Here is a 26,765-nt window from a genome sequence, read left to right on the forward strand (position 1 = left end):
AAGGGACGCCTGGGTGTCTCAGCGGTTATGTATCACTTGAACTGGGACTTGGCTCAGGCTTGATCCTGGAGTCCTGGGATCAAGTCCCACATCAGGCTTCCTGCATGGAGCCTGCTTCTCTCTCTGCCCGTGTCTCTGCCTCTCTTTCTGTCTCTTATGAGTAAATAAACAAAAGTTAATTTTTTTTAAATCTTCAAGAAAAAACTTTCAAAAATTCCACTAGCCAATGGTACTTTCCTCCACTTATAATAATTTTAATTTACCTCCTCTCTATACTACTCAGTGAACAATGCTCATGGACTACAGTGCAAACAGTAACTCCTACACTGAGTGATACATAACTTACATGACCATCAGAGGCAAGGTAAAGCCACTGACGTGGAAATAATGGACTCTTGCTAAACCAATGTTCCCAAATCATTTTATGTTCATATTGTTCATCTTAGCAACTGTTTATGTTAGAGGGCTTTAGCAAGTACTCTGATGAGTAGAGATTAAGGCTCCGTGGTGTGGCATATCAGAAAAGCTGCCCTCAGGGGCACCCGCTGGCTCAGTTAAAAGAACATCCAACGGTTAACCTTCAGTTCCTGTTCAAGCCCCACAATAGATGTAATGATTATATAAAATAAATAAACTTAAAAAAAAACCTGTCCTCAGAGCTTTATAGTTGGTAAAGTGCTGGAACTCTGTAAATCTCAGTTCTGGTTGCATAATGAAGGCAGGCATATTTAGACTGTTTTGCCATAATCAGAAAAAAACAGCATCTGATTGAATACTTTGTCCGATCGGATTAAATGCTTTCAGTTTTACACTTAACTGCTTAAAATACATTTAGAATACAGCTTTGTTATGTCAATGTGTTTCAATCAGAAATTACTGCTATGGTATAAAGTACTTAATTTTATCCTAAAAACTGTTAAGATATTCTCAAATTTAGGCAAGGACAGGTACCATACACATAAAATATTTTCCCTCTTAGATACATTTGTACATAAGAAGACAGAATTATCGCTCATGAAAAAAAATAAAAACAATGTAAAATAAAGGACTAAACTGGTCTGCACAGACTAGATAATACATGTAAAATAAAGGACTAAACTGGTCTGCACAGACTAGATAATACGGGTGAAGAAAGTAAGTTCAGGGGGAGTTACAATAATCAGAGAAAGCCTCATGGAGAATGAGAGACAATGAGCCAGGACTCAATAGTGTAGGATTAGGCAAGAGGAAGGGAAACTAAAAAGACAGAAAGGGTAGAATGAGTAAATAAAAAAGGGTGAGAGATGGTAAAATCACCCCAATTAACTTAAAGGATAAAATCTGATGGCAGAGAAATACAGATGTCCACACAACTAAACCAATGTTCACAGCAGCATTATTAATGGCCACAAAGTGGAAATAACCCAAAGGTGCATTAAATGATGAATGAACAAGGGCGTTAGCCCACAATGGAGGACTGTCTGACCAGAAAAAGAAATGAAGCACTGACAGATGCTAGAACACAGGCGAACCCTGAAAACAGGAAGTGAAAGAAGCGAGTCGCAAAGGACCACACATGGTGTGACTCCCTTTATAGGAAACATTCACAATAGGCAACTCTATGGAGACAAGAAGTAGACTTCTGGTTGCCCGAGGTCAAGGGCAACAGCTAAGGGTTTTTTTTCAGGGTGACGAAAATGTTCTGATGGCAGTGATAGTTGCAAAACCCTATAAATATACTCAGCGACAACAACACATGTTAAATGGGTCAACTGTATGGTAGGTGTATTTATAGCTCAATAAAGCTTTTAAAAAGAGTCAATGGCAGGACCTAGATAATTTTCTTAATTCTCTCTTTTGGCTTTATATACATCATCTGAATATTTCCATGCATTTTAATATATAAATATTAAAAATATAAATATTTTATAATATTTATAAATAAATATATTAAAAATAAATATATAAAAGGAAAAGAAAATGAAGGAAATGCCTCAGTTCCACTAGTCGTAACCTTTCTTTACAAGTTTTCCTGAAATCAGTACAGAGTCTATATCCATCAATAAAAGTGAAGATGAGAAGTAAGACGATTTTCTGAAACATTCCGTTAAACCTTATCTTCTGATTTTATCTAGCTCGCCTCATCATGGTAATAGAGATCTCATTAGAAAACATTGTTTTTAGGGCACCTGGGTGGCTCAGTTGGTTTAGGCGTCCAACTCATGATTTCAGCTCAGGTCATGATCTCATTGGTGGTGGGTTTAAGCTGGCATGGGGCTCTGTACTCAGCAGGGAATCTCCTGGAGATTCTTTCTCTCTCCCTGTGCCCCTCCCCCTACTCATGAGTGTGCATGGACATGCATTCTTTCTCTCTCTCTCAAATAAATAAATAAATCGTTAAAAAAAATCGTATAGCAGGAGAAAAAAAGTCCCTCAATTTCTGTGAATGGGTAAATGGAAAAACATAGAACACAGAGAGAGCAGAATGAAAAGTCAGAATTTAATAAATAAGTGCATGGTGAAGACACTAAAATTATGCTAAATTGAAATGAAAATACAAAAGAAAGTGGTCCATGGAAATTAGCATCCTAAAACATTTATATTATTTAACCAGCTACAGATGAACTGTTGACATGTTATATGTAATACATATCTGACTTTCGATTTGATCCAATGTTTTTAAATCCTGTACCTCATCTTCTAAATTAATACGATAATGTGATAACTCCGGTGAAGCCTGTGACATACATTGCTTTTTTAGGGCATCAGCCAGTTCTTGTTGAAGTTCTCTCATAACTACCTAATAAGACCTTCTGTTACTGATTTTAGAAATCATCCTATTATTATGTTAATAATATAATTCTAACGTATGTACTTTATCACCACATACATCAACTCACCTTTTATTCCTAGAATGTACACACTGCTAAGTGAATTCAGTTAAAGACACAAAAAGTGTTATCCCTCCTGCCTAGTCAGTATTATGTTACACAGATAATTATTTCAGCCCCACTCTCCATTCCTTGTTGATGAATTTGCAAAGCTTCCCAGCCTGCTGAAGTCTCAAAAAGAAATGGGTATTGTATAGGTGAGACTAGCAGTGGTAAATTCTACATTAATCAAATATTTTCTCTCTTTTTTATTAGAGGCTAAAATTAGCTTCCAAGTTCTTCACATACTCAATCCTCTGCTCAAATCCTTCCAATAGGTTACTATCTCAGAACAAATGTGAAGTCATACTAATGGCCCTCAAGCCCCCTACATAACCTGGCTTCTGCCTCCCTCCTGGCCTCAGCTCCTAGAGATCCCTCCCCTGTTCATGCTCACTCCACTCCTGCTATACAAGAATCCTGCCATCCCTCCCTCAGTAGCCTGAAAATGGAGATCCAGTGCCAAATTAATAAATCACAAAGATACAATTCTATTGGAAAATTTTAAGCCCAAATGGTAGTTACCAATGGAGTTTTGAAATGAGCAAATTATTTAAAAAATGCTTAAATTATAAACCGTGGTGGGAAGATGAAATCAAATACAGCTTTGCTAAGTCACCAGTTATCTCAAATTATGATTTAGTGAAAAGTAGATGCCTTCAAAGAGTGAAAAGGTCACAAGAATAAATGATTTGAGACTAAACATTTAAATTTACATAAATAAAAATAAAAGTATGCTAACTGAAAATGCTTAAAAAGCTATCAAAAAAAAGTACTGAGATACAGCACCTACACTTCAGTTCATGTGACAAATCTGGAGTTAGTTGTCAAGGTAATCCACTTATTTGAACCTCAAGGTCAAAACACTCAGGTATGAGCATTTCCACTTATCTGTTCATCATGGTATTAAAACGTGGTGACAAGAATTAAAACTATTTTAGTAGTACTAACAATAAATTATTAATATCAGACTCCTTTCTTTAACAATGTATAACTTAACCTCTTGAAGTTTCTCATAGATGACGTGCATTTTTATTCAAATTAAAGAACCTTTCAGGTCTAATTTTTATTTGCTGGATACAAGTTATGAAGATTCAAAACTGACCCATAATCATTCAGGTTGTGATCTCGGGGTCATGAAGTGGAGCTCTGCACTGGGCATAGAGCCCACTTTGGATTCTCTCTCCCTCTCCATCTGCCCCACTCCCATTTAGGTGCAGGTGCACTATTTCTCTCCAAAAAAAAAAAAATAGTACTAATAAGCCATAACCAAACATTACTTTGAACTTTCTAATAGGAAGCTTGAAAAATATTTGTCTTTCTGAATACTTACTTCTCTTTCTTCTTTCTCATCTTCATATCTAAATGCTCTTTCCATTATCTGTTTACATTTATTGATTAACTCCTTATTTTTTTCTCGCAGTAGAAGAGCTCGTTTTTCACCTGCAACTCGAACCATTCTTACAATAACCTGAACCTGGTCTTCGAGATCAATTATAGTCTTTTCTTTGCATTCCACTCTGCTGTAGGCATCATCTAGTTGCTCTCGGAGCAACATATTTTCAATTTTTAGTTGAGATAATTTCTCTTCTAAGGATTCATGCTTTCCCATGTATTTATTCACTTTACCTTGTTCGTTTTGAGATTTCTGCTCAATTTCCTTCTTCTGACCCTGTGTTTGTTTTGGGTTTCTTTGTAAATGTTCTAAAGCCAACGTCTTTTCTCTGAGAGCATCTCTTGTATACTGGAGCTCAATTTCTAGGGCATTAAATTTACTTTCGACTTCAGAAAGTTGCTGAGAAAGCACCTCATTGTTATCTTTTAGGTTAGACATCTCAAAGTTCATTTTGTCCTGTAAATGACACCACTCATCTTTTGCTCTCTGGAAAGCAAGTTCTAGGTCTCTTTTTGATGCCTGACTTTGATCACGATCCTGTATAGCTGTAGCGAGTCTAGCTCGGTATGATTGAAGTTTTGCTTCCAGTCTTTCTCTGTTTAGCTTTTCATCCAGCAATTTAGAGTTCAGCATGGTATTCTCAGTTGTCACAACATTCAGCTGCCCACTAGATTGGAATACTGTATTTGTTAATGTTACCTCATTCAGTTTTATGGCGTTTTGAAGACTGTCATTCTTTTCTTTTTCAGTTTCAGTGTCTTCACAATACCTCTTTTCCTGCTTCTGATTCCTTATTGTGTCTATTTCCAGTCTTAGCATGGCAAGTTCATCTTGCAACATGCGGTTTTCATGTAACAGACCTTTTTCTTTTTCATGAGGAGGAGAAACCTAAGTAAAACAAGAGTCTTTTAGCTGGAACTCAATAAAATGACATTATCATGATTTTCTCTGAAATCAAAGAATATCCTATGTTTATACAAGGAATGGGTTGCAGTTAAGTGGATATCCAACTGGAAAAACACAAAGTTGGATCCAAGCTCAAACTTTTATACAAGCATAAATTCCCCAAAGTTCAAAAGTTTAATTGAAAGCAATGAATGCATGAAAGGAAAAAGAAATCATGACAAAATCCTAAGAATCTCAGAATTGGAAAGGTCTTTCTCTGGTTTACAACAAACTCAGAAGGCTTGAAAGAAAAAAACTAATACATCTGACTACACTAAAATTGAGTTTATAGTCTCATGTCTAACACAGTCCACAGGAAAACCCTTAGCTCTGCATATATTTGGACAGATTCAATTTCCTAACCTCACTTTGTCCTGAGAATATTCCATACGTATTCGACTTTTCTAACATTTCTATACTCAGTTATAAGAATTTTATCTACTGATAACTAATAAATCTAGGCATTGTACTACAAACATGTCTGCACACATTAATTATCTCTTTTAGTTATCACAATTCCAGAATGGAGAGGTTAAAAATACTAAGTGAGCTGCAGGACATTCCCCAGGTCTTTGTACCCACTACCACTATTCTGGCACCAAACTGCAGCTACTTCTCTAGTGTGAATCTTAAATACAAAAGAAGCCTTGTATTTCAGGAGTGGCTGGGTGGCTCAGTCAGTTAAGCCTCTGCCTTCGGCTGAGGTCATGGTCCCCGGATCCTGAGAGCAAGTCCCGTGTCAGGCTCCCTGCTCCACAGAAAGCCTGCTTTTCTCTCTCCCTCTGCCTCCACTCCCCCTGCTTGTGCTCTGTCAAATGAATCCATAAAGTCTTTTAAAAAGAAAATAAAAAGCCTTATATTTCAAAATACCAATACTAACTAAGGTAAAATTTATGTAGCTCCTAGAAAAATCATGAGATTATTTGTGGCTGCAACTAATTTTATTTCCTCTTCAGATGTTTAAAATGGCAATAAATGCAGAAGAGGGGAAAATACACTGAGCTATTTTACTAGGAACAAAAGACTTATCAATAAATTATCAGTAAGTATATATTACAGCATATGATTATTTCAAAAGCTCCTTGTAGGGATCCCTGGGTGGCGCAGCGGTTTGGCGCCTGCCTTTGGCCCAGGGCGCGATCCTCGAGACCCGGGATCGAATCCCACATCGGGCTCCTGGTGCATGGAGCCTGCTTCTCCCTCTGCCTATGTCTCTGCCTCTCTCTCTCTGTGACTATCATAAATAAATTAAAAAATTTAAAAAAAAAGCTCCTTGTAATGAAATCAGATACTACTTGGAGCAAATTGTTACTCATCTCAAAAGTAGGAGACTAACATCTGAAGTAAGGTCTTAAAACGGGCTACACTTTTCCTCCTGTTCATCAGTGGAAGTGTGAAACTAACCCCTCTATGAATATAGAGGTGGTGAAGGAATTGCCAAAAACTAAAACATATGTTGTTAGTAGCAAGAGTTTTGTGCTTATGGAAAGCTCATAAATTCCATACTATTTTCCAAAATAATAAAAACTTCTACTTCAGATAAGGGCATTATGAATGTCACTATTTGACACCTGCAGACAAATGCATTTAAATTAATGAATGGACTACAAACTTCACTCCTCCCTATATAGACCCGTATGTGTATGTATGTACGTATGTATATATGTATATACATACACACACACTCACCCACAAATATATATGTATTCTTTTAAAATCCTCTGTACTTACCATAATGTACAGGGTTGGTTTTTTAGAAATATACACATGCATGGAGAAAAATAATAATTCCAAAAAATAAAATATACATACGTACAAATACATACACACGTACTTCAAAATAACTAAAGAAAATACCTCAGAATTCATTTTAGTATGAGACATTTCTGACTCATTTCGTTTGCAAAGGTGATTGTTTAGAATCCCATCTTGGGTGGGGCGGGGGCAAGGTGAGGGAGGAGTAGGGATCCTCAAGCACCTGGCCCCACCAACTTACCTTGATAACTTTCAAATCATCCTGAACACCTACGAATTCGACCTGAGATTGATTGATGATTGATTTTTATTTACTTTTTTACTGGAGCTCGATTTGCCAACATATAGTATAACACCCAGTGCTCATCCCGTCAAGTGCCCCCCCTCCCCCGGCAAGTGCCCGACCTGAGAATTTTTTTTTAAAGATTTATTTATTTATTTATGATAGAGAAAGAGAGAGAGAGAGGCAGAGACACAGGAGGAGGGAGAAGCAGGCTCCATGCTGGGAGCCCCACGTGGGACTCGATCCGGGACTCAGCCCTGGTCAGCCCTGGGTCAAAGGCAGGCGCCAAACCGCTGAGCCACCCAGGGATCCCCCCGAACTGAGATTTAAAGAGAGAACAGTCAGAACGCTACAGAGAGAAGGGTTTTCGCTCCTAACAAGGTAGGGAGGCGGAGAAAAATAAAAAAGAATCAAGTGGGGAGGGGCACCGGAGGAGCCGGGCTGAGGCCTGCAGCGGGGAAAGCCTCCCAGGCGGGTAAGCGCAGCCCTGGAGAAGCAGACAAGTGGGAGCTTTAAAATCCGCCCCGGATTCCTCCGGGATGGAAAGGCGCTCAGCTGGGAACTCCGCCAGGACGTGGGGGGTGGGGACCTCCAGTCTCCGGGGTCACTGACAGAGGAAGTGCGCAGGGTCGAGCGCCCCCCACACCGGCCCAGCTCCGTAAAGGGCTGGAGCGCGCTGCGCGGGGCCTCGGGGAGAAGCCGGTGTGTCGGGAGGGGCTCCGGGAGCCAGACTCCAGCAGCGCAGGCCCCGGACCCCAGGGGACACAGCCGGGATCCTGCTCCCCCCGGGACAGGCCGAGGCGGGGAGGGCCCAGGACAGCGAGGACGCTCCTGCCCCTCCTGCCCCGGGAGCATCCAGGCCCCTGTGGACTGGGAGATGGGGGGAGTCACTGCAGGGGGCGCCCTCCAGGGCCAGGGAGACCTGGCCGCCGCCGGTGTGGTTGTCCCTCCTGGTGTCACCCGGTGCCTGGGAGAGGCGTGGCCGCCAGGGGACACGGGCCTCACAGGAGGTCAGGTCGGCTCCCCGTGACCCTGCACCCAGCAGGGGGCGGGGCAGCTCCCCAAGGTACACACACCTGAGAATCGGCACAGCCCGCCCCTCCCCCAGAAGACCAGCTGGAAGGACAGGGGAAGAGCAAGTTCCCCACCCAGCAGCGCTGGAAAGCTCCAGGGGAAGTCGAGGGATCTACAGTATATAGAACTAGAGGGTACCCCTCTTCCCCGCCCCCCCCCATGTTCCAGTACAACTCATTTTTATATCAGACTGTAAGTTTCCAATTTTCTTTCTCTTTTCCCACCTTAACTACAATATTTTGCCACCTCTTCATTTTCAGGTTTCTTCCTTTTTGACTCATATTTTTACAATTACACGTCTTAGATAGATTTTCCACTTCTAGATTCCCTTCAACATACTCAACTTAATTTTGGGAGCTAGACGAGATATGTTTTGTGTGTGTGTGTGCTTTTTTGTTTTCTCTACCTCATTTTGTTCTACAATGGCACAATACCTTCTAAAACAGGACGAGCATGCACCCAGAACCAAGTGGTATACCGTGCTGGTTCATTCTGTGAGACTCTATTCTCTCTTCGTTCCCATTCTGCCCCCCTTTTTATCTCATTTATGTTTTGGGGAACAATGTTGGGTCTCTCTACAAGTATTTCTGGTTTATAGAAATTTGGGACTCAGTATCTTCTAACATACAGAACTTAATACACCCAGGACCAAGAGGATCACCCCCTAGGACCCCTCAGGTAGACTACATTCTCCCTCCACTACAACTTCATCACCACCACCATGTCCCAGTCCCCCCCAACATTTTATTTTTCTACTTCTTTTTTTCTTTTTCCCCTCTTTACCCTTGCTTTTTTTTTCTCTTTTTTTCTTCCTTGGCATTCTTGGCCTTTTATTTTCTACTACTTTGTTTTAAAATTTGTTTTTCACTTTAGTGGTCATTTTGTGTTATTTTGTTCTTCTCTTCGTTTTCAATTTCATGTCATGGACCTTGTCAGAATCATCGAAGGATAAGAAACCTTGGGTGGCTCAGTGGTTTAGTGCCTGCCTTCAGCTCAAGGCATGATCCTGGAGTCCCAGGATCAAGTGCCACATCAGGCTCCCTGCATGGAGCCTGCTTCTCCCTCTGCCTGTGTCTCTGCCCCTCTCTCAGTGTCTCTCATGAATACATAAATGAAATGTTTAAAAACAATCATCTAAGGTGAAATTGACTTAGATTGTGGTTGATATTCTTGACTCAGCCCGTTCATACAGCCACTCTGCAGTGAGCAAAATGACTAGAAGGAAGATCTCACCACAAAAGAATCAGAAACAGTACTCTCTTCCACAGACTTATAGAATTTGAATTACAATTCGATGTCAGAAAGCCAATTCAAAAGCACAATTATAAAGCTAGTGGTGGCTCTGTAAAAAAGCAGAGAGTATTAAAGAAACTTCATGACTGCAGAATTTTGATCTACTTAGTCCAAAATTAAAAATTAATTAAATGAGATGCAATCCAAACTGAAGGTCCTAACGATGAGGGTTAATGAGTTAGAGGAAAGAGTGAGTGCCACAGAAGACAAGTTGATGGCAAAGAGGAAAGCTTAAGAGAAAACAGAAAAACAATTAAAAGACCATGAGGAAAGGTTAAGGGAAATAATCGAGAGCCTCAGAAGGAAAGAAAAAATATACGCATAATTGGGGTTCCACAGGAGGGCCAGAAAGGATATTTGAACAAATCATACCTGTGAACTTCCCTAATTTTGGGGAGGGAAAAAGGCATTCAGGTCCAGGAGATAGAGAGGTCCCCCACCAAGGGGAAGGGAAAAAAAGCAGAACTCGACATTTAATGGTGAAACAAGCAAATTCCAAAGAAAAAGAAAGTCCTTAAAACAGCAAGAAACAAGAGATTTCTAACTTATATGGGGAGAAATATTAGATTAACAGCAGACCTCTCCACAGAGATCTGGCAGGCCAGAAACAGCTGGCAGGAAATATTCAGGGTTCTACATGACAAGAACATGCAGCCAAGAATACTCTATCCAGTGAGCCTTTGGTTCAGAATAGGATAAAGAGCTTCTAAGATAGGCAGAAGCTGAAAGAATATGTGACCACCAAACCAGCTCTGCAAGTAATATTAATGGGGACCCTGTAAAAGAAAGAGGAAGCCCAAAGAAATAATCCACAAAAGCAGGGACTGAATAGACATTACAATGACAGTAAATTAACATCTTTCAATAGGTACTCTGAATGTGAATGGGCTAAATGATCCCATCAAAAAACGCAGGGTTTCAGACTGGATAAAAAATTCAAGACCCATCTATTTGCTGTCTACAAGAGACTCATTTTAGATATAAGGACACCTACAGCATGAAAATAAAAGGTTGGAGAACCATTTACCATTCACATGGTCTTCAAAAGAAAGCAGGGGTAGCCATCCTTATATCAGATAAATTAAAGTTTATCCCAAAGACTGCAGTTAAGAGATGAAGAGGGACACTATATCATACTTGAAGGGTCTATCCAACAAGAAGATCTAACAATCATGAATATTTATGCTTCTAATGTGGGAGCTTCCAAGTCTATCAATGAATTAATAACCAAAGTAGGGGCATACTTAGATAATAATACACTAGTAGTAGGAGACTTAAACACGGCACGTTCTGCAAATGACAGATCTTCTAAGCACAACATCTCCAAAGAAACAAGAGCTTTAAATGATACACTACACCACATGGATTTCACAGATATTTACAGAACTTTACATCCAAAAGCAACTGAATACACAGTCTTCTCATGGAACTTTCTCAGAATAGGCCACCCGATACCAAAACATTGGGACTGTCCCCTGCATATTTTCAGACCACAATGCTTTGAAACTAGAACTCAATCACAAGAAGAAATCTGGAAGAAACGCAAACACAGGGAGGAGAAAGACCATCCTGCTGAAAGATGAATGGGTCAACCAGAAAATTAGAGAAGAAATAAAAAGATTCATGGAAACTAATGAAAATGAAGATACAACCATTCAAAATCCTTGGGATACAGCCAAAGCAATCCTAAGCGGGAAATGCATTGCAATACAAGCATCCCTCAAAAGATTGGAAAAAAACCTCAAAGACACAAGCTAACCTTGCACCTAAAGTAATTGGAGAAAGAACAGTAAATAAAACCTACACCAAGCAGAACAGAGAGAGTGAAGATTTGAGCAGAACTCAATGAAATAGAGACCAGAAGAACTGTGGAACAGATCAACAAAACCAGAGGTTGGTTCTTTGAAAGGAAGAATAAGATACGTAAACCATTAGCCAGCCTTTTAAAAAACAAAGGAGAAAAGACTCTAATTAATAAAATCACGAATGAAAAAGGAGAGATCACCACCAATACCAAGGAAAACCTAACCAAAGAGATAAAGGATTTATACCCTAACAACTACAGAACACTTCTGAAAGAAATCCAGGAAGACACAAAGAGATGGAAAAATATTCCATGCTCATGGATTGGAAGAATTAATATTGTCAAAATGTCTATGCTAACCCAGGGCGATTTACATTTAATGCTTTCCTATCCACATACCATGGACTTTCTTCACTTTCTTCAGAAAGCTGGAATAAATAATCTTAAGATTTGTGTGGAATCAGAAAAAACCCCGAACAGCTAGGGGAATATTGAAAAAGAAAACCAGAGCTGGGGACATCACAATGCCGGATTTCAAGTTGTCTTACAAAGCTTTGATCATCAAGACAGTGTGGTACTGGCACAAAACCAGACAAATAGATCAATAGAACAGAAGAGAGAATCCAGAAATGGGCCCTCGACTCCATGGTCAAGTTATATTTGACAAAGCAGCAAAGACTATCCACTGGAAAAAGGACGCTCTCTTCAATAAATGGTGCTGGGGGGGATCCCTGGGTGGCGCAGTGGTTTGGCGCCTGCCTTTGGCCCAGGGCATGATCCTGGAGACCCGGGATCAAATCCCACATCAGGCTCCCGGTGCATGGAGCCTGCTTCTCCCTCTGCCTATGTCTTTGCCTCCCTCTCTCTCTCTCTGTGACTATCATAAATAAATAAAAAATAATAATAATAAAATAAATAAATAAATAAAATAAATGGTGCTGGGAAAACTGGACAGCCACGTGCAGAAGAATGAGACTAGACCACTCTCTTGCACCACACGCAAAGATAAACTCAAAATGGAGGAAAGATCTAAACGTGAGACAGGAATCCATCAGAATCCTAGAGGAGGGATCCCTGGGTGGCGCAGTGGTTTGGCGCCTGCCTTTGGCCCAGGGCGCGATCCTGGAGACCCAGGATCGAATCCCACGTCGGGCTCCCGGTGCATGGAGCCTGCTTCTCCCTCTGCCTGTGTCTCTGCCTCATTCTCTCTCTCTCTCTCTGTGAGTATCACAAATAAATAAAAATTAAAAAAGAAAAAAAAAGAATCCTAGAGGAGAACACAGGCAACAGCCTTTGTAAACTCGGCCACTGCAGCTTCTTGCAAGATAGATCTATGAAGGCAAAGGGAAACAATAGCAAAAATAAACCATTGGGACCTCATCAAGATAAAAATCTTCTGCACAGCAAAAGAAACAGTCAACAAAACTAAAAGATAACCTACAGAATGGGAGAAGTTATTTGCAAATGACCTATCAGGTAAAGGGCTAGTATCCAAGATCTATAAAGAACTTAGTAAACTCAACAGCAAAGAAACAATCCAATCATGAAATGGGCAAAAGACATGAGCAGAAATTTCACCAAAAAAGACATACAAATGGCCAACGAGCACATGAGAAAACACTCCACATCACTTGCCATCAGGGAAATACAAATCAAAACCACAATGAGATACCACGTCACACCAGTGAGAATGGGGAAAATTAACAAGACAGGAAACAACAAATGTTGCAGAGGAGGTGGAGAAAGGGGAACCCTCTTGTACTGTTGGTGGGAATGTGAACTGGTACAGCCACTATGGAAAACTGTGTGGAGGTTCCTCAAAGAGTTAAAAATAGAGCTACCCTATGACCCAGCAATAGCACCACTCGGGATTTACCCCAAAGATAGAGATGCTGTGAAAAACCGCGACACCTGCACCCCAATGTTTATAGCAGCATTTTCCAGAATAGCCAGACGGTGGATGCAGCTTGAGTATCCATCAAATGATGAATGGATATAGAAGATGTGGTCTATATATAAAATGGAATATTACTCAGTCCCTAGAAATGACAAATAACCAGCATTTGCTTCAATGTGCATGGAACTTCAATGTGCATGGAACAAACTAGGGGTGGTGGAAGGGGAGGAGGGCAGGGGGTGGGGGTGAATGGGTGACGGGCACTGAGGGGGGCACTTGACGGGATGAGCACTGGGTGTTAGTCTGTATGTTGGTAAATTGAACACCAATAAAAAATAAATTTATTATAAAAAACAAGAAGTAAAGAAGAGCAATATAGTAAAGAAGTTGAAATCAAACAACTTCAACTTAATCTTAGAAGACGAAACTTGGAATTGAAGGGTGTAAAAAATAATTTGAATCAGGTAAATTTTTGGCAGTAATTGTATATTTCCATCAATATTATTTATAGTATCCCTTTGATATAATACATATTGTTAGGCTTCAAATAGATTAAACATTTCATTTTAACCTAATAGCAACCATGATCTTTGTAGCCACAATTACTACCTTATTGGAATTCTTGACCTCTCACATATGCCCTATGTATATATTTTGAATGAAGGGATGGAAGGTAAAATGAGATAAATGTTATATTGATTTATTGATTTATGGAATTGTATTTATTTTTACACAGAGCATGGGCTGGGGGGAAAGGAGTAGAGGGAGAGGGAGGGAAATGAATCTCCAGCAGACTCTGGTTCTGAGTCTCATGATCTGAGTCTCCAGCCTCACCTGGTTCGGAGTCTCGTGATCGTGAGATCATGACCTGAGCCATAAAAAGAGTTGGACACTTAACCCACTGAGCCCCCAGGTGTCCCAGTTTTGAATTTTTTAATGTTGAAATATGAGCTAGATTTCCTTGAGATGCTGATGAAGCTAGTTAAATGTTTTACACAGAAATTTTATTTCACAATACTATGTCTACTTGTATTTTTACTCTATGGCACATTTTGCTGTCATTTAATTTAAAATTTGAATTATTCATTGAGGATGAAAAGCCTTGTTATAAAAAAGACCACTCTTGAACATTTTTTTTAAGTTCTCTTAAGCCTTTTGACTTTTTTTTAATGATAAGATCCAAAATCCTAATGAAAATGTGTCTCTAGGTTATAGAAGAGCAAAATGATGTTCAGAGGCAGCTTTCGCGAGAACAGAATGCCCAGAGTATTACATGATGGAATACTATTTTTTTTTGTATATTTGTTATTGGAGTTCGATTTGCCAACATACAGCATAACACCCAGTGCTCACCTGTCAAATGCCCCCTCAGTGCCCGTCACCCAGTCTCCCCACCCCCCGCCCACCTCCCCTTCCACTATCCCTTGTTCATTTCTCAGAGTTAGGAGTCTCTAATGTGTTGTCACCCTCTCTACTTTTTCCCACTGATTTTCTCTCCTTTCCCCTATAATCCTTTTCAGTATTTTTATAGTCCCCATAGAGTGAAACCATATGATGTTTGTCTGTCTATGATTGACTTACTTCACTCAGCTCTTCTTTACTTCTTAATTGCTCCTTAATATTTATATATAAAATTTCAGCACTTCTTCTTTTTTCTTTTTCTTGTTTTAAGGTCAATCTGCAAATGCATGTGTTCATTTTAAAATTTGTTTTGTTAGCAATAAAACTTTTATTTTATGATCTGGTTCCACATATGTTGGTTCATTATCCAAAGGAAATTTTTCTGTTCTCAATTTTTTTCCCTTTCTAGGGCTCATGTTTTTCAATTTATCACTTCAATATCTTCAAAAAGATATATAGTTTAAAAGAAGCAATGAGAAAGCATTTTGCAACTTAGTAAGTTTTAGTCAGTAATAACTCTGGGAGATGTTGTAAGCAAAGGAATTCTGAAATTATTTAAGAAAGGGTTCAAAATTGTCATTTTTCTCCACAAAGTCATAATTACACTTCAATTAAGACAAATCATTTCATTACTAATTAAAAAGAGAAGTTGCTGTTTATCAACAACTTTATAAATTCACTAGAAATACATTTTTATTTCACAAAACATCACAGGTACCTCTAAAAATGATCTTCAGTGTAAGACAGCATCAGCAGATGTCGTTTACACACCATACACCTGCAGATGACTCTGATCCAGCACTAGACTAGGGAGCCTAAAATCTATTGCCCATGCTTTTTATGTTTCTTATTCTGTAATATTCTCAACCTTGTTGATCATTATGTATTTTATAAATCATTTGAAAACTCCTTTGAAAACATCACAGGATCCATATTAATTAAGTAAAGAATAGAGTAAGATGTGCTTTCAGCATAGACTTTTGAATTAATTTTCTTTATATATGTGAGAAATGTTAAAAAAAACTTAACCATTAATCATTTTTCCATTTTACTTTTTAACCCCTGCATATGTTAAGAATAAACCAATTTTTCTGTCTTGAGAAAAATTGGCCATTTCACACTCTGTTGGGGGGCATATAATATAAAATTTCCTGAGAAGAATTTAAAAATGTGGATCAGAGACCTCTACTAAATATTTTTATACATTAACACAATACTATATTAAAGAATTTATTCCAATTAACCAAGACTGTAGAAACAGAATTAAATAAAAGACATTCCTTATAGCATTAATTAAATTATAGGAAAATGGAAAACAACCAAAATTCAATTTGTTAAATAATGAGGTTTACATATGATGGACTTCTACATGGTCATTAAAATTATGCTTTAGAATATACATTAAATTATTAGAAGTATTCACTGTTAAAACCTTGCAGTATTATTTCAAAGAATCTCACACTTTACAACTTTTTTTTAAAAAAAAATTGGAGTTCAATTTGCCAACATACAGCATATCACCCAGTGCTCACCCCGTCAAGTGCCCCCCCTTAGTGCCCATCAGCCAGTCACCCCAGCCTCCACTCACCTCCCTTTCCACTACACCTTGTTCGTTTCCCAGAGTTACGTGTCTCTCATGTTCTGTCACCCTCACTGATATTTCCCTCTCATTTTCTCTCCTTTCCCCTTTATTCCCTTTCATTAATTTTTATATTCCCCAAATGAATGAGACCATATAATGTTTGTCCTTCTCCGATGGACTTATTTCACTCAGCATAATACCCTCCAGTTCCACCCACGTGGAAGCAAATGGTGGGTATTTGTCGTTTCTAATGGCTGAGGAATATTCCATTGTATATACATAGACCACTGCTTCTTTACCCATTCATCTTCTGATACTTCACATTTCTAACGGAGTTTCCTTCCCTATAAAATCCCAGAAGGCAAATTAGCAATTACAAAACTTCTCCTACACATCTGCAGCATAAAAGTAAGTATTTCAAGGGGTTCCTGGCTGGCTCAGTTGACAGAGCATGTGACTCTTGATCTCATAGTTGTGAGTTCAAGCCCCACGCTGAGTGTGGAGTCTATTAAAAAAAAAAAGTAAATAGTTGAAATATTTCCTTAAAACCAAGATCGTCATATCTTAAACTGTAGAGTTCTCGTTCCCATTCCACTTTTTGATGCTCTAACTGAGATTTCATTTCTTTTGTTTCTGATAGCAACTTTTCTAGTCCATTGACCTTATATTCCACTTTTAAATTTTTTCTTGTAAGTTGTTCACAGTCTTTTCTTTTTAATTCTATTGATCTTTTGTATTTAAGAATTGCATTCTGGATTGTCAATACGCTAACAGAATCTACACCAGAGGAAAAACAAAAACAGAAATAAAATACAGGAGGCATCAGGGTGGGTCAGGTGGTAAAGCATCCAATTATTGGTTTTGGCTGAGGTCATGATCTCACAATTGTAGGATTGAACCTGGCACTGGGTGCTGCACTCAGCACAGAGTCTGCTTAAGGTTCTTTACCCCCTCGTTCCCTCCCTCTCTGTTCCTCTCCCCATCTCCTGCTCATGCTCTCTCACAAATTTGTTCTTTTAAAAAGTAAAATAAAACAATATGAGTATTTTTTGCATATAAGGGACCGAGCATGTTCACATTAACTCATTCATACATGAAATAAATATTGAGTAACTTCAACGTAAAGAGATTATACCAGGTGCCTGGGTGGCTCAATCGGTGGGTGTCTGCCTTCGGCTCAGGTCATGATCTTGGTGTCCTGGGATCAAGCCACATGGTGGGCTCCCTGCTTAGTAGGGAGTCTGCTTCTCCCTCTTCCTCTGCCTCTCTCCCTGCTCATGCTCTCTCAAATAAATGAATAAAATCTTATTATCAATAGAACTTTAAAATCTTTTAAAAAGAAAAGAAAACATAACTGAAACCTTTCTAAACTGAATGAAAACTATAATCCCACAGACCCACAAAGGATCTGGCTAGGAGAGAAGAAATGGAAGTAAACTATTGTAATTTTAAAAAAAGATTTTATTTATTTATTCATGAGAGACATGGAGAGAGAGAGAGGCAGAGACACAGGCAGAGGGAGAAGCAGGTTCCCTGAGATAGCCTGATGTGGGACTTGATACAAGGACCCTGGGATCACACCCTGAGCCAAAGGTAGATGCTCAACCACTAAGCTACTCACGTGTTCCCTATTGGAATTTTCTTAAACTACATATAATGTGGTATAACACTACAAGAAGGTGGACTGTGATGCTTGAGTCATATGCTTTAAACCCTAAAGCAATCACTAAAATAGCAAATCTTAAGCTTTGTTAAGTAATAAACAAAGCCCATACATACACATATGTGTATATTTATATATATGTATAAATTGAACTCGTAAAAATTAGTTTATTAATCTAAAAGAAAGCAGAAAGCAAAGAAAATGGGAACAAAGCAGGTCAAACGGAAAGCAAACAGGATGAGAGATTTATATCAACTGTATCAATAATCAGAGTAAATGAAAATTGTCAAAAAATAAAAGAAAGAAAGAAAATGGTCTAAAAGCCTCGATTAAAAGGCAGACTGTCAGAATGGATAAAAATGTAAGAGACAACCATAGGCTGCCTATAAAAAATTCAATTTATATGTAAAGACACACACACACAAATAAATAAAATAAATAAATAAATAAATAAATGTAAAGACACAAATTTGTGAAAAGGACAAAAATAAGGATATACCACACACACTTGACAAAAGAAGGCTGAGCTTGGGTAGCAATATTAATGCCAGGCAAAATAGATTTCAAAGCAATATATATTCTCATGATGTATAAGGTCATTTGTTAATGATGAAAGGGTCGACAAATAAGCATAACAAACCTAAATGCTTATGAATCTATTAATAACATCAAAATACATAAGGCAAAAATCAACAGAACTGCAAAGAGAAGCAGGCAAATTTACAATTTTAGTCTGAGATTTTAATAGGCAGAAAATCATCAAGGATATAGAAGACTTGACCACCACCATCTTTCTCAAGTATCCATGGAGCATTTACCAAAAGAGATTATATTCTGGGTCATAAAATAAACCTTAATAAAGGGAGTTAAGTCAAAAGGATTGAAGTCATGAAAGTGTGTTCTGTGACCACAAAGTGATCAAATTAGAAATGAAGAACAAACCTACCTCTGGAAAATACTCAAATACTTGCAAACTGATTAATAATGCACATCTAAATAACCCCTGGGTCTGGGTACCTAGGTGGCTCAATGGATTAAGTGTCTGCCTTTAGCTCAGGTCATGATCTCCGGGTCCTGGGATTGAGCCCCATGTTGGGCTTCCCACTCAGAGGGAAGGACGCTTACCCCTCTGGACCTCCCTTCGCCTATGCGCTCTCTTTCTCTCTCTCTCCTTCTCTTTCAAATACATAAAAATCTTTAAAAAACCCTTGGAATAAAGAAGTAATGAAAAAAGAAATTACAAAGTATCACATATTGAATGAAAATAAAAACATAATATGTTAAAAATTTCTGGAATCCTCCAAGAGTAGCACTCATCTCACCATTTATAGCACTGAGGTATATATGAAAAAGAGAAGGAGGCGGGGCAAGATGGCAGAAAAGTAGGGTCCCGAAGTCACCAGTCCCCACCAACTTACCTAGATAACTTTCAAATCATCCTGAAAACCTATGAATTCAGCCTGATATTTAAAGAGAGAAGAGCTGGAATGCTACAGTCAGAAGAGTTCGCGCTTCTATCAAGGTAGGAAGACGGAAAAACATAAAGAAATAAAAAAGCATCCAAGGGGGAGGAGCCCCCATGAGGAGCCAGGCAAAGGCCACGCAGCTAGTGCCCCCAGGACAGGAAAGCCCAGTCCTGGAGAAGCAGAAACTTTACCAATCTTCCTGGAAGGAACGGCGCTTGCAGGGAGCTCGGGCAGGATCCCAGAAGGGGTACAGATGCCCTCAGGCTCCCAGGGGCACTAAAAGAGCAACTGCACTCTGGGGGAGATCCCTCCACACACTACAGGCTGAGCTCCCTAAAGGGCTGGACGCCGCGCCCAGTGGGGCCCCGGGAGCAGCTCAGGTGGCGGCCACTGCGCGGCCCCGGGAATGTGATTCCAGCGGTGCAGGCCCCAGAGCCCAGGGCACCGGGGACACAGCCCAGGATCCGGCACTCCCCCCGGGGCAGGTAGAGGCCGGGAGGACACAGGGCAGCAAGGACGCTCCTGCTGCCATGCGGCCCCGAGCTGTGCAGATCTATGCCCCCTTCCCCCGGACCACCCAGGCCCCTGCGGACTGGGAGCTGTGGTAGTTACTGCGGGAGCTGACTCAAGAGATGGAGAGCTGGCTGCCGCCACTCTTGTTGTTCCTCCTGCTGTCACCTTGTACCTGGGACTGAACAGGAGCTTCACAGGATAAACAGCTTGCACTGAGCCCTGCACCTGGCAAGGGGCTGGGCAGCTCCCCCAGGTGCACACACCTGAGAATCACCACAGCGGGCCCCTCCCCCAGAAAACCAGCTGGAAGGACAGGGGAAAAAGCATTGACCAAGCAGCACTGGAAAGTCCCAGGGGGAAGTCAAGGGATTTACAGTATACAGAATCAGAGGATACCTCCTCTTGCTTTTTGTTTTCTGTTTGTCCTCCCCCTTGCCCCCCTTTCCTCTCTTTTTCTCCTTTTTCCAGTACAACTTCTTTTTGGCCACTCTGCATTGAACAAAATGACTAGAAGGAAAAACTCACCTCAAAAGAAAGAATCAGAAACAGTCCTCTCTCCCACAGAGTTACAAAATCTGGATTACAATTCAATGTCAGAAAGCGAATTCAGAAACACAATTATAAAGCTACTGGTGGCTCTAGAAAAAAGCATAAAGGACTCAAGAGACTTTATGACTGCAGAATTTAGATCTCATCAGGCAGAAATTAAAAATCAATTAAATAAGATGCAATCCAAACTGGAGGTCCTAACAATGAAGGTTAAAGAGGTAGAAGAACCAGTGAGTGACATAGAAGACAAGTTGATGGCAAGGAAGGAAGCTGAGGAAAAAAAGAGAAAAACAATTAAAGGGTCATGAGGAAAGGTTAAGGGAAACAAATGACAGCCTCAGAAGGAAAAATCTAGTTTAATTTAGGGTTAATAGGGGTTTCAGAGGCCGCCGAAAGAGACAGAGGACCAGAAAGCATATTTGAACAAATCATAGCTGGGAACTTCTCTAACGTGGGAAAGGAAACAGGCAACCAGATCCAGGAGATAGAGAGATCGCCCCCTGAAATCAATAAAAACCACTCAACACCTTGATAGTTAACAGTGAAACTTGCAAATTCCAAAGATAAAGAAAAGATCCTTAAAGCAGCAAGAGACAAGAGATTCCTAACCTTTATGGAGAGAAGTATTAGGATAACAGCAGACCTCTCCACAGAGACCTAGCAGGCCAGAAAGGGCTGGCAGGATATAGTCAGGGTCCTAAATGAGAAGAACCTGCAGCCAAGAATACTTTATCCAGCAAGGCTCTCATTCACGATAAAAGGAGAGAGAAAGAACTTCCAAGACAGACAGGAACTGAAAGAACATGTGACCACCAAACCAGTTCTGAAAGAAATATAAAGGGGGACTCTGTAAAAGAAAGAGGAAGTCCAAGGAAAAAATCCACAAAAACAGGGACTGAATAGGTATCATGATGGCACTAAATTCATAACTTTCAAGAGTAACTCTGAACATGAATGGGCTTAATGACCCCATCAAAAGGCGCAGGGTTTCAGACTGGATAAAAAGAGCAAGACCCATCTATTTGCTGTCTATAAGAGACTCATTTTAGACCTAAGAACACCTACAGCCTGAAAATAAAAGGTTGGAGAACCCTTTACCATTCAAATGGTCCTCAAAAGAAACCAGGGATACCTATCCTTATATCATCTAAATTAAAGTTTATCCCAAAGACTGTAGTGAGAGATGAAGAGGGACACTATATCATACTTAAAGGATCTCTCCAACAAGAGGACCTAACAATCATGAGTATTTATGCCCCGAATGCGGGAGCTGCCAAGTATAACAGTCAATTAATAACCAAAATTAAGACATACTTAGCTAATAGTACACTAAAACGGGGAGATTTTAACATGTCGCTTTCTGTAAATGACACATCTTCTAAGCCCAATATCTCCAAAGAAACAAGAGCTTTCAATGATGCACTGCACCAGATGGATTTCACAGATATTTACAGAACTTTACAGACAAATGCAGCTGAATACACGTTCTTCTCAAGTGCACAAGGAACTTTATCCAAAATAGACCACATACTGGGTCACAAATCAGGTCTCAACTGATGATAAAAATCTGAGATTGTCCCCAGCATATTTTCAGACCATAATGCTTTGAAACAGGACTAAATCACAAGAAGAATATTAGAAGAAATGGAAACATGTGGAGGTTAACTACCATCCTGGTAAAAGATGAAAGGGTCAACCAGTAAATTCAGGAAGAATTAAAAAGAGTCATGGAAACTAATGAGAATGAAGATACGACTGTTCAAAATCTTGGGATACAGCAATAGCACTCCTGAGGGGGAAATATATCGCAATATAAGCATCCCTCAAAAAACTGGAAAGAACCCACATGTAAAAGCTAATCTTGTATCTAAAGTTGCTGGAGAAAGAACAGCAAATAAAACCTACACCTGGCAGAAAAAGACAATTAATAGATTTGAGCAGAACTCAATGAAATAGAGAGTCGAAGAACTGTGAAACAGATCAACAAAACCAGGAGTTGGTTCTTTGAAAGAATAAGATACACGAACCATTAGCCAGCCTTATTTTTTTTTAATTTTTTATTTATTTATGATAGTCACATACACACACACACACACACACACACACACACACAGGCAGAGACATAGGCAGAGGGAGAAGCAGGCTCCATGCACCAGGAACCCGACTTGGGATTCGATCCCGGGTCTCCAGGATCGCGCCCTGGGCCAAAGGCAGGCGCTAAACCGCTGCACCACCCAGGGATCCCCATTAGCCAGCCTTATTAAAAACAAGAGAGAAAAGACTCAAATTAGTCACAAATGAACATGGAGAGATCACCACCAATACCACGGAAATACAAACGACTTTAAACACTTAGTATGAGCAGCTATACGCGAATAAATTAGGCAATCTAGAAGAAATGGGACTCATTTCTGGAAAACCACAAAGTAGCAAAACTGGAACAAGAAGAAATAGAAAGTCCAAAAAGGCCAAACACCAGGGAGGAAATTGAAGATATCATCAAAAACCTCCCAAGACACAAAAGTCCAGGGCCAGATGGCTTCCCAGGGGAATTCTATCAAACATTTGTAGAAGAAACAATACCTAGTCTACTAAAGCTGCTCCAAAAGATAGAAAGAGATGGAGTACTTCCAAACTCATTCTATGAGGCCAGCATCCCCTTAATTCCAAAACCCAAGACCCCACCAAAAAGGAGAGGTAGAGAGAATAACCCTGATGAACACAGATGCAAAAATGCTCAACAAGATAGTAGCCAATAGGATCCAAAAATACATTAGGAAGATTATTCACCATAACCCAGTAGGATTTATCCCCGGGATGCAAGGCTGGTTCACCACTCGTAAAGCAATCAATGTGATTGATCATATCAAGAAGAGAAAAAACAAGAACCATATGACCCTCTCAATAGAGGCAGAGAACGCATTTGACAAACTACAGCATCCATTCCTGATCAAACCTCTTCAGGGTGTAGGAATAGAGGGAACATTCCTCAGCATCTTAAAAGCCATCTATGAAAAGCCCACAGCAAATATCATTCTCAATGGGGAAGCACTGGGAGCCTTACCCCTAAGATCAGGAACAAGACACGGATGTCCACTCTCACCACTGCTACTCAACAGAGTACTAGAAGTCCTAGCCTCAGCAATCAGAAAACAAAAAGAAATAAAATGCATTCACACTAGCAAAGAAGTCAAATGCTCCCTCTTTGTGGTTGACATGATACTGTACATAGAAAACCCAAAAGACTCCACCCCAAGACTGCTAGAACTCATACAGCAATTCAGCAGTGTGGCAGGATACCAAATCAATGTCCAGAAATCAGGGGCATTTCTATACACTAACAATGAGACTGAAGAAAGAGAAATTAAGGGATCAATCCAATTGACAGCTGCGCCCAAAACCATGAGATGCCTAGGAATAAACCTAACCAAAGAGGTAAAGGATCTCTACCCTCAAAAGTACAGAACACTTCTGAAGGAAATTGAGGAAGACACAAAGAGATGGAAAAATATGCCATGCTCATGGATTGGAAGAATGAATATTGGGAAAATGTCAATGGTACCCAGGGAAACTTATACATTTAATGCAATCCCTATCAAAATACCATGGACTTTCTTCACAGAGTTGGAACAAATCATCGGAAGAGTTGTATGGAATCAGAAAAGACACCGAATAGCCAGGGAAATATTAAAAAAGAAAACCAGAGCTGGGGTCATCAAAGTGCCAGATTTCAGGGTGTACCACAAAGCTGTGATCATCAAGACAGTGTGGTACTGGCACAAAAACAGACACCTAGGAAAATGAAAAAGAATAGAGAATCCAGAAATGGGCCCTCGACTCTATGGTCAAGTTATATTCGACAAAGCAGGAAAGACTATCCACTGGAAAAAAGACAGTCTCTTCAATAAATGGTGCTGGGAAAACTGGACAGTCACGTGCATAACAATGAAACTAGACCATTCTCTTAAACTATACACAAAGAAAAACTCAAAATATATGAAAGATCTAAATGTGAGACAGGAATCCATCAGAATCCTAGAGGAGAACACAGGCAACACCCTTTTTGAACTTGGCCACAGCAACTTCTTGCAAGATACATCCATGAAGGCAAGAGAAACCAAAGCAAAAATGAACAGCAAAATAAACAGTCAACAAAACTAAAAGACAGCCTCCAGAATGGAGAAGATATTGGCAAATGACCTATCAGATAAAGGGCTAGTATCCAAGATCTATAAAGAACGTAGTAAATTCAACAGCAAAGAAACAAACAATCCAATCATGAAATGGGCGAAAGACATGAACAGAATTTTCACAGAGGAAGACATAGACACGGCCAACAAGCACATGAGGAAATGCTCCGAATCAGGGGCCATCAGGGAAAAAGAAACAACAACCACAATGAGATACCACCTCACACCAGTAAGAATGGGGAAAATTAACAAGGCAGGAAACAACAAATGTTGGAGAGGATGTGGAGAAAAGGGAACCCTCTTACACTGTTGGTGGGAATGTGAACTGGTGCAGCCACTCTGGAGAACTGTGTGAAGATTCCTCTAAGACTTAAAAATAGATCTACCCTATGACCCAGCAGTTGCACTGCTGGGGATTTACCCAAAGATCCAGATGCAGTGAAACGCCGGGACACCTGTACCCCAATGTTTATAGCAGCAATGTATAGTAGCCAAACTGTGGAAAGAGCCTTGGTGTCCTTCGAAAGATGAAAGGATAAAGAAGATGTGGTCTATGTATACGATGGAATATTACTTAGCCACTAGAAACGACAAATACCTACCATTTACTTCGACATGGATGGAACTGCAGGGTATTATGCTGAGTGAAGTAAGTCAATCGGAGAAGGACAAACATTATATGGTCTTATTCATTTGGGGAATATAGAAATTGCATCCCCAAATGGTTAAGAGGAAACCTTGTATATATACAAAAATAAAATTAAATACAAGGAAAGTCTAGAATGTAAGTGTAAAAATGGAAATTAAAAGTCAAAATAAAAAGGATATTATCGGAGATCCCTGGGTGGCGCAGTGGTTTAGCGCCTGCCTTTGGCCCAGGGCGTGATCCTGGAGACCTGGGATCGAATCCCACGTTGGGCTCCCAGTGCATGGAGCCTGCTTCTCCCTCTGCCTATGTCTCTGCCTCTCTCTCTCTCTCTCTCTCTTTTCTCTCTCTCTCTGTGACTATCATGAATAAATTGTAAAAAAAGATATTATCACCCAGTTGAACAGAACTGAGCAATATACCATATCCTATGTCTTTTTGTTAGAGAAATATATCCCAAAGGAAAAACAAGCAGGACTTACATGTATATAGAAATAAAATTAAGTACGGTGAAAGAATAGAATGTAACTCTGAAGGTGAAAGTTAACGAAGACTTGCAAAAAGTGGTCACTTTTCTATTTGTAGAAATGCTGCAATTCTTTCCTTAGATGTCTGGTTGATTTCACAGGTGTTCAGAATGATTTGAAAGCTCTCTGGCTGAATTTCTGGGATCAGACAAAACTATGTTCTCCTCTTGCTCTGCCATCTCTGACTCAAGTGGCTTACATTTTCTTCCTGCATTTTCTAGTTATAAAATATGTCATTCATACAAAAATATATGTCTGACTTCATGAAGAATAAAATGAGCAATTTCACTACTCAGATTTTTAAAAAAGTCTTTCCGATGTCTCTGAAGCTCCCACCTGGCTTCCTTTCTGCTTATTTGCTGAGTATTTAAGTTTTGCTCTGATCCGCCAAAACTTTTCTGTCATTTAACTTTGTTTCTCTGCATTGTTTGGCATCCTTCACTTTCCTAAGAATGTACTAGCCAAGGTATTAGATTTTTGTTTAAAACAGTCTCATAGGCCATCATCATACATTCTCTCTGCTGATTTCCTTTCTTCTAAAGCTCTGCCTCTTCCTTCTTCCTCTGCATTCAAACTTTATAAATATTTTTCTTTCCTGTTTCTCTTTCTGTTTTGAATGATCTCCTTTGATGTTTTTTGTCTGTATTTTCTTTCCTTCTTTTAGACTGGGGTAAGTGGGTACCAAAATGTATTTTTGTGTCTTTATAAAACATTAATAGATGAGGATGCTTTTCTTCCTCACCGTGGATTACTAGCCTCTACTACCTAATAATAGATTAATTTTTATATTCACATACTGAAAATAGATATTAATAATAACTTACAAGAACTCTTAATATAGTTACCCTGTTAACCCTTCAACTGCCATATGT

General features: G+C 39.7%; 1 protein-coding gene across 1 annotated transcript in view; it reads right to left on the reverse strand.

Annotated features, from left to right (window-relative positions):
* Positions 1–16,976, reverse strand: part of LOC144309647 (ankyrin repeat domain-containing protein 26-like) — a 61,547-nt gene extending 44,571 nt beyond the window's left edge. Inside the window, exons 1-3 of the mRNA XM_077890737.1 lie at positions 16,915–16,976; positions 14,938–15,046; positions 4,243–5,193 (exon numbers count right to left, since the gene is read on the reverse strand). Coding sequence (XP_077746863.1) covers positions 4,243–5,193; positions 14,938–15,046; positions 16,915–16,961 — 1,107 coding nt within the window. The 5' untranslated portion in view covers positions 16,962–16,976. The remainder of the gene's footprint in view (positions 1–4,242; positions 5,194–14,937; positions 15,047–16,914) is intronic.
* Between the last annotated feature and the right edge of the window lie 9,789 nt (positions 16,977–26,765).

Source organism: Canis aureus, unplaced genomic scaffold (genome assembly GCF_053574225.1).
Source record: "Canis aureus isolate CA01 unplaced genomic scaffold, VMU_Caureus_v.1.0 ptg000132l_RagTag, whole genome shotgun sequence".
NCBI lineage: Eukaryota > Metazoa > Chordata > Mammalia > Carnivora > Canidae > Canis > Canis aureus.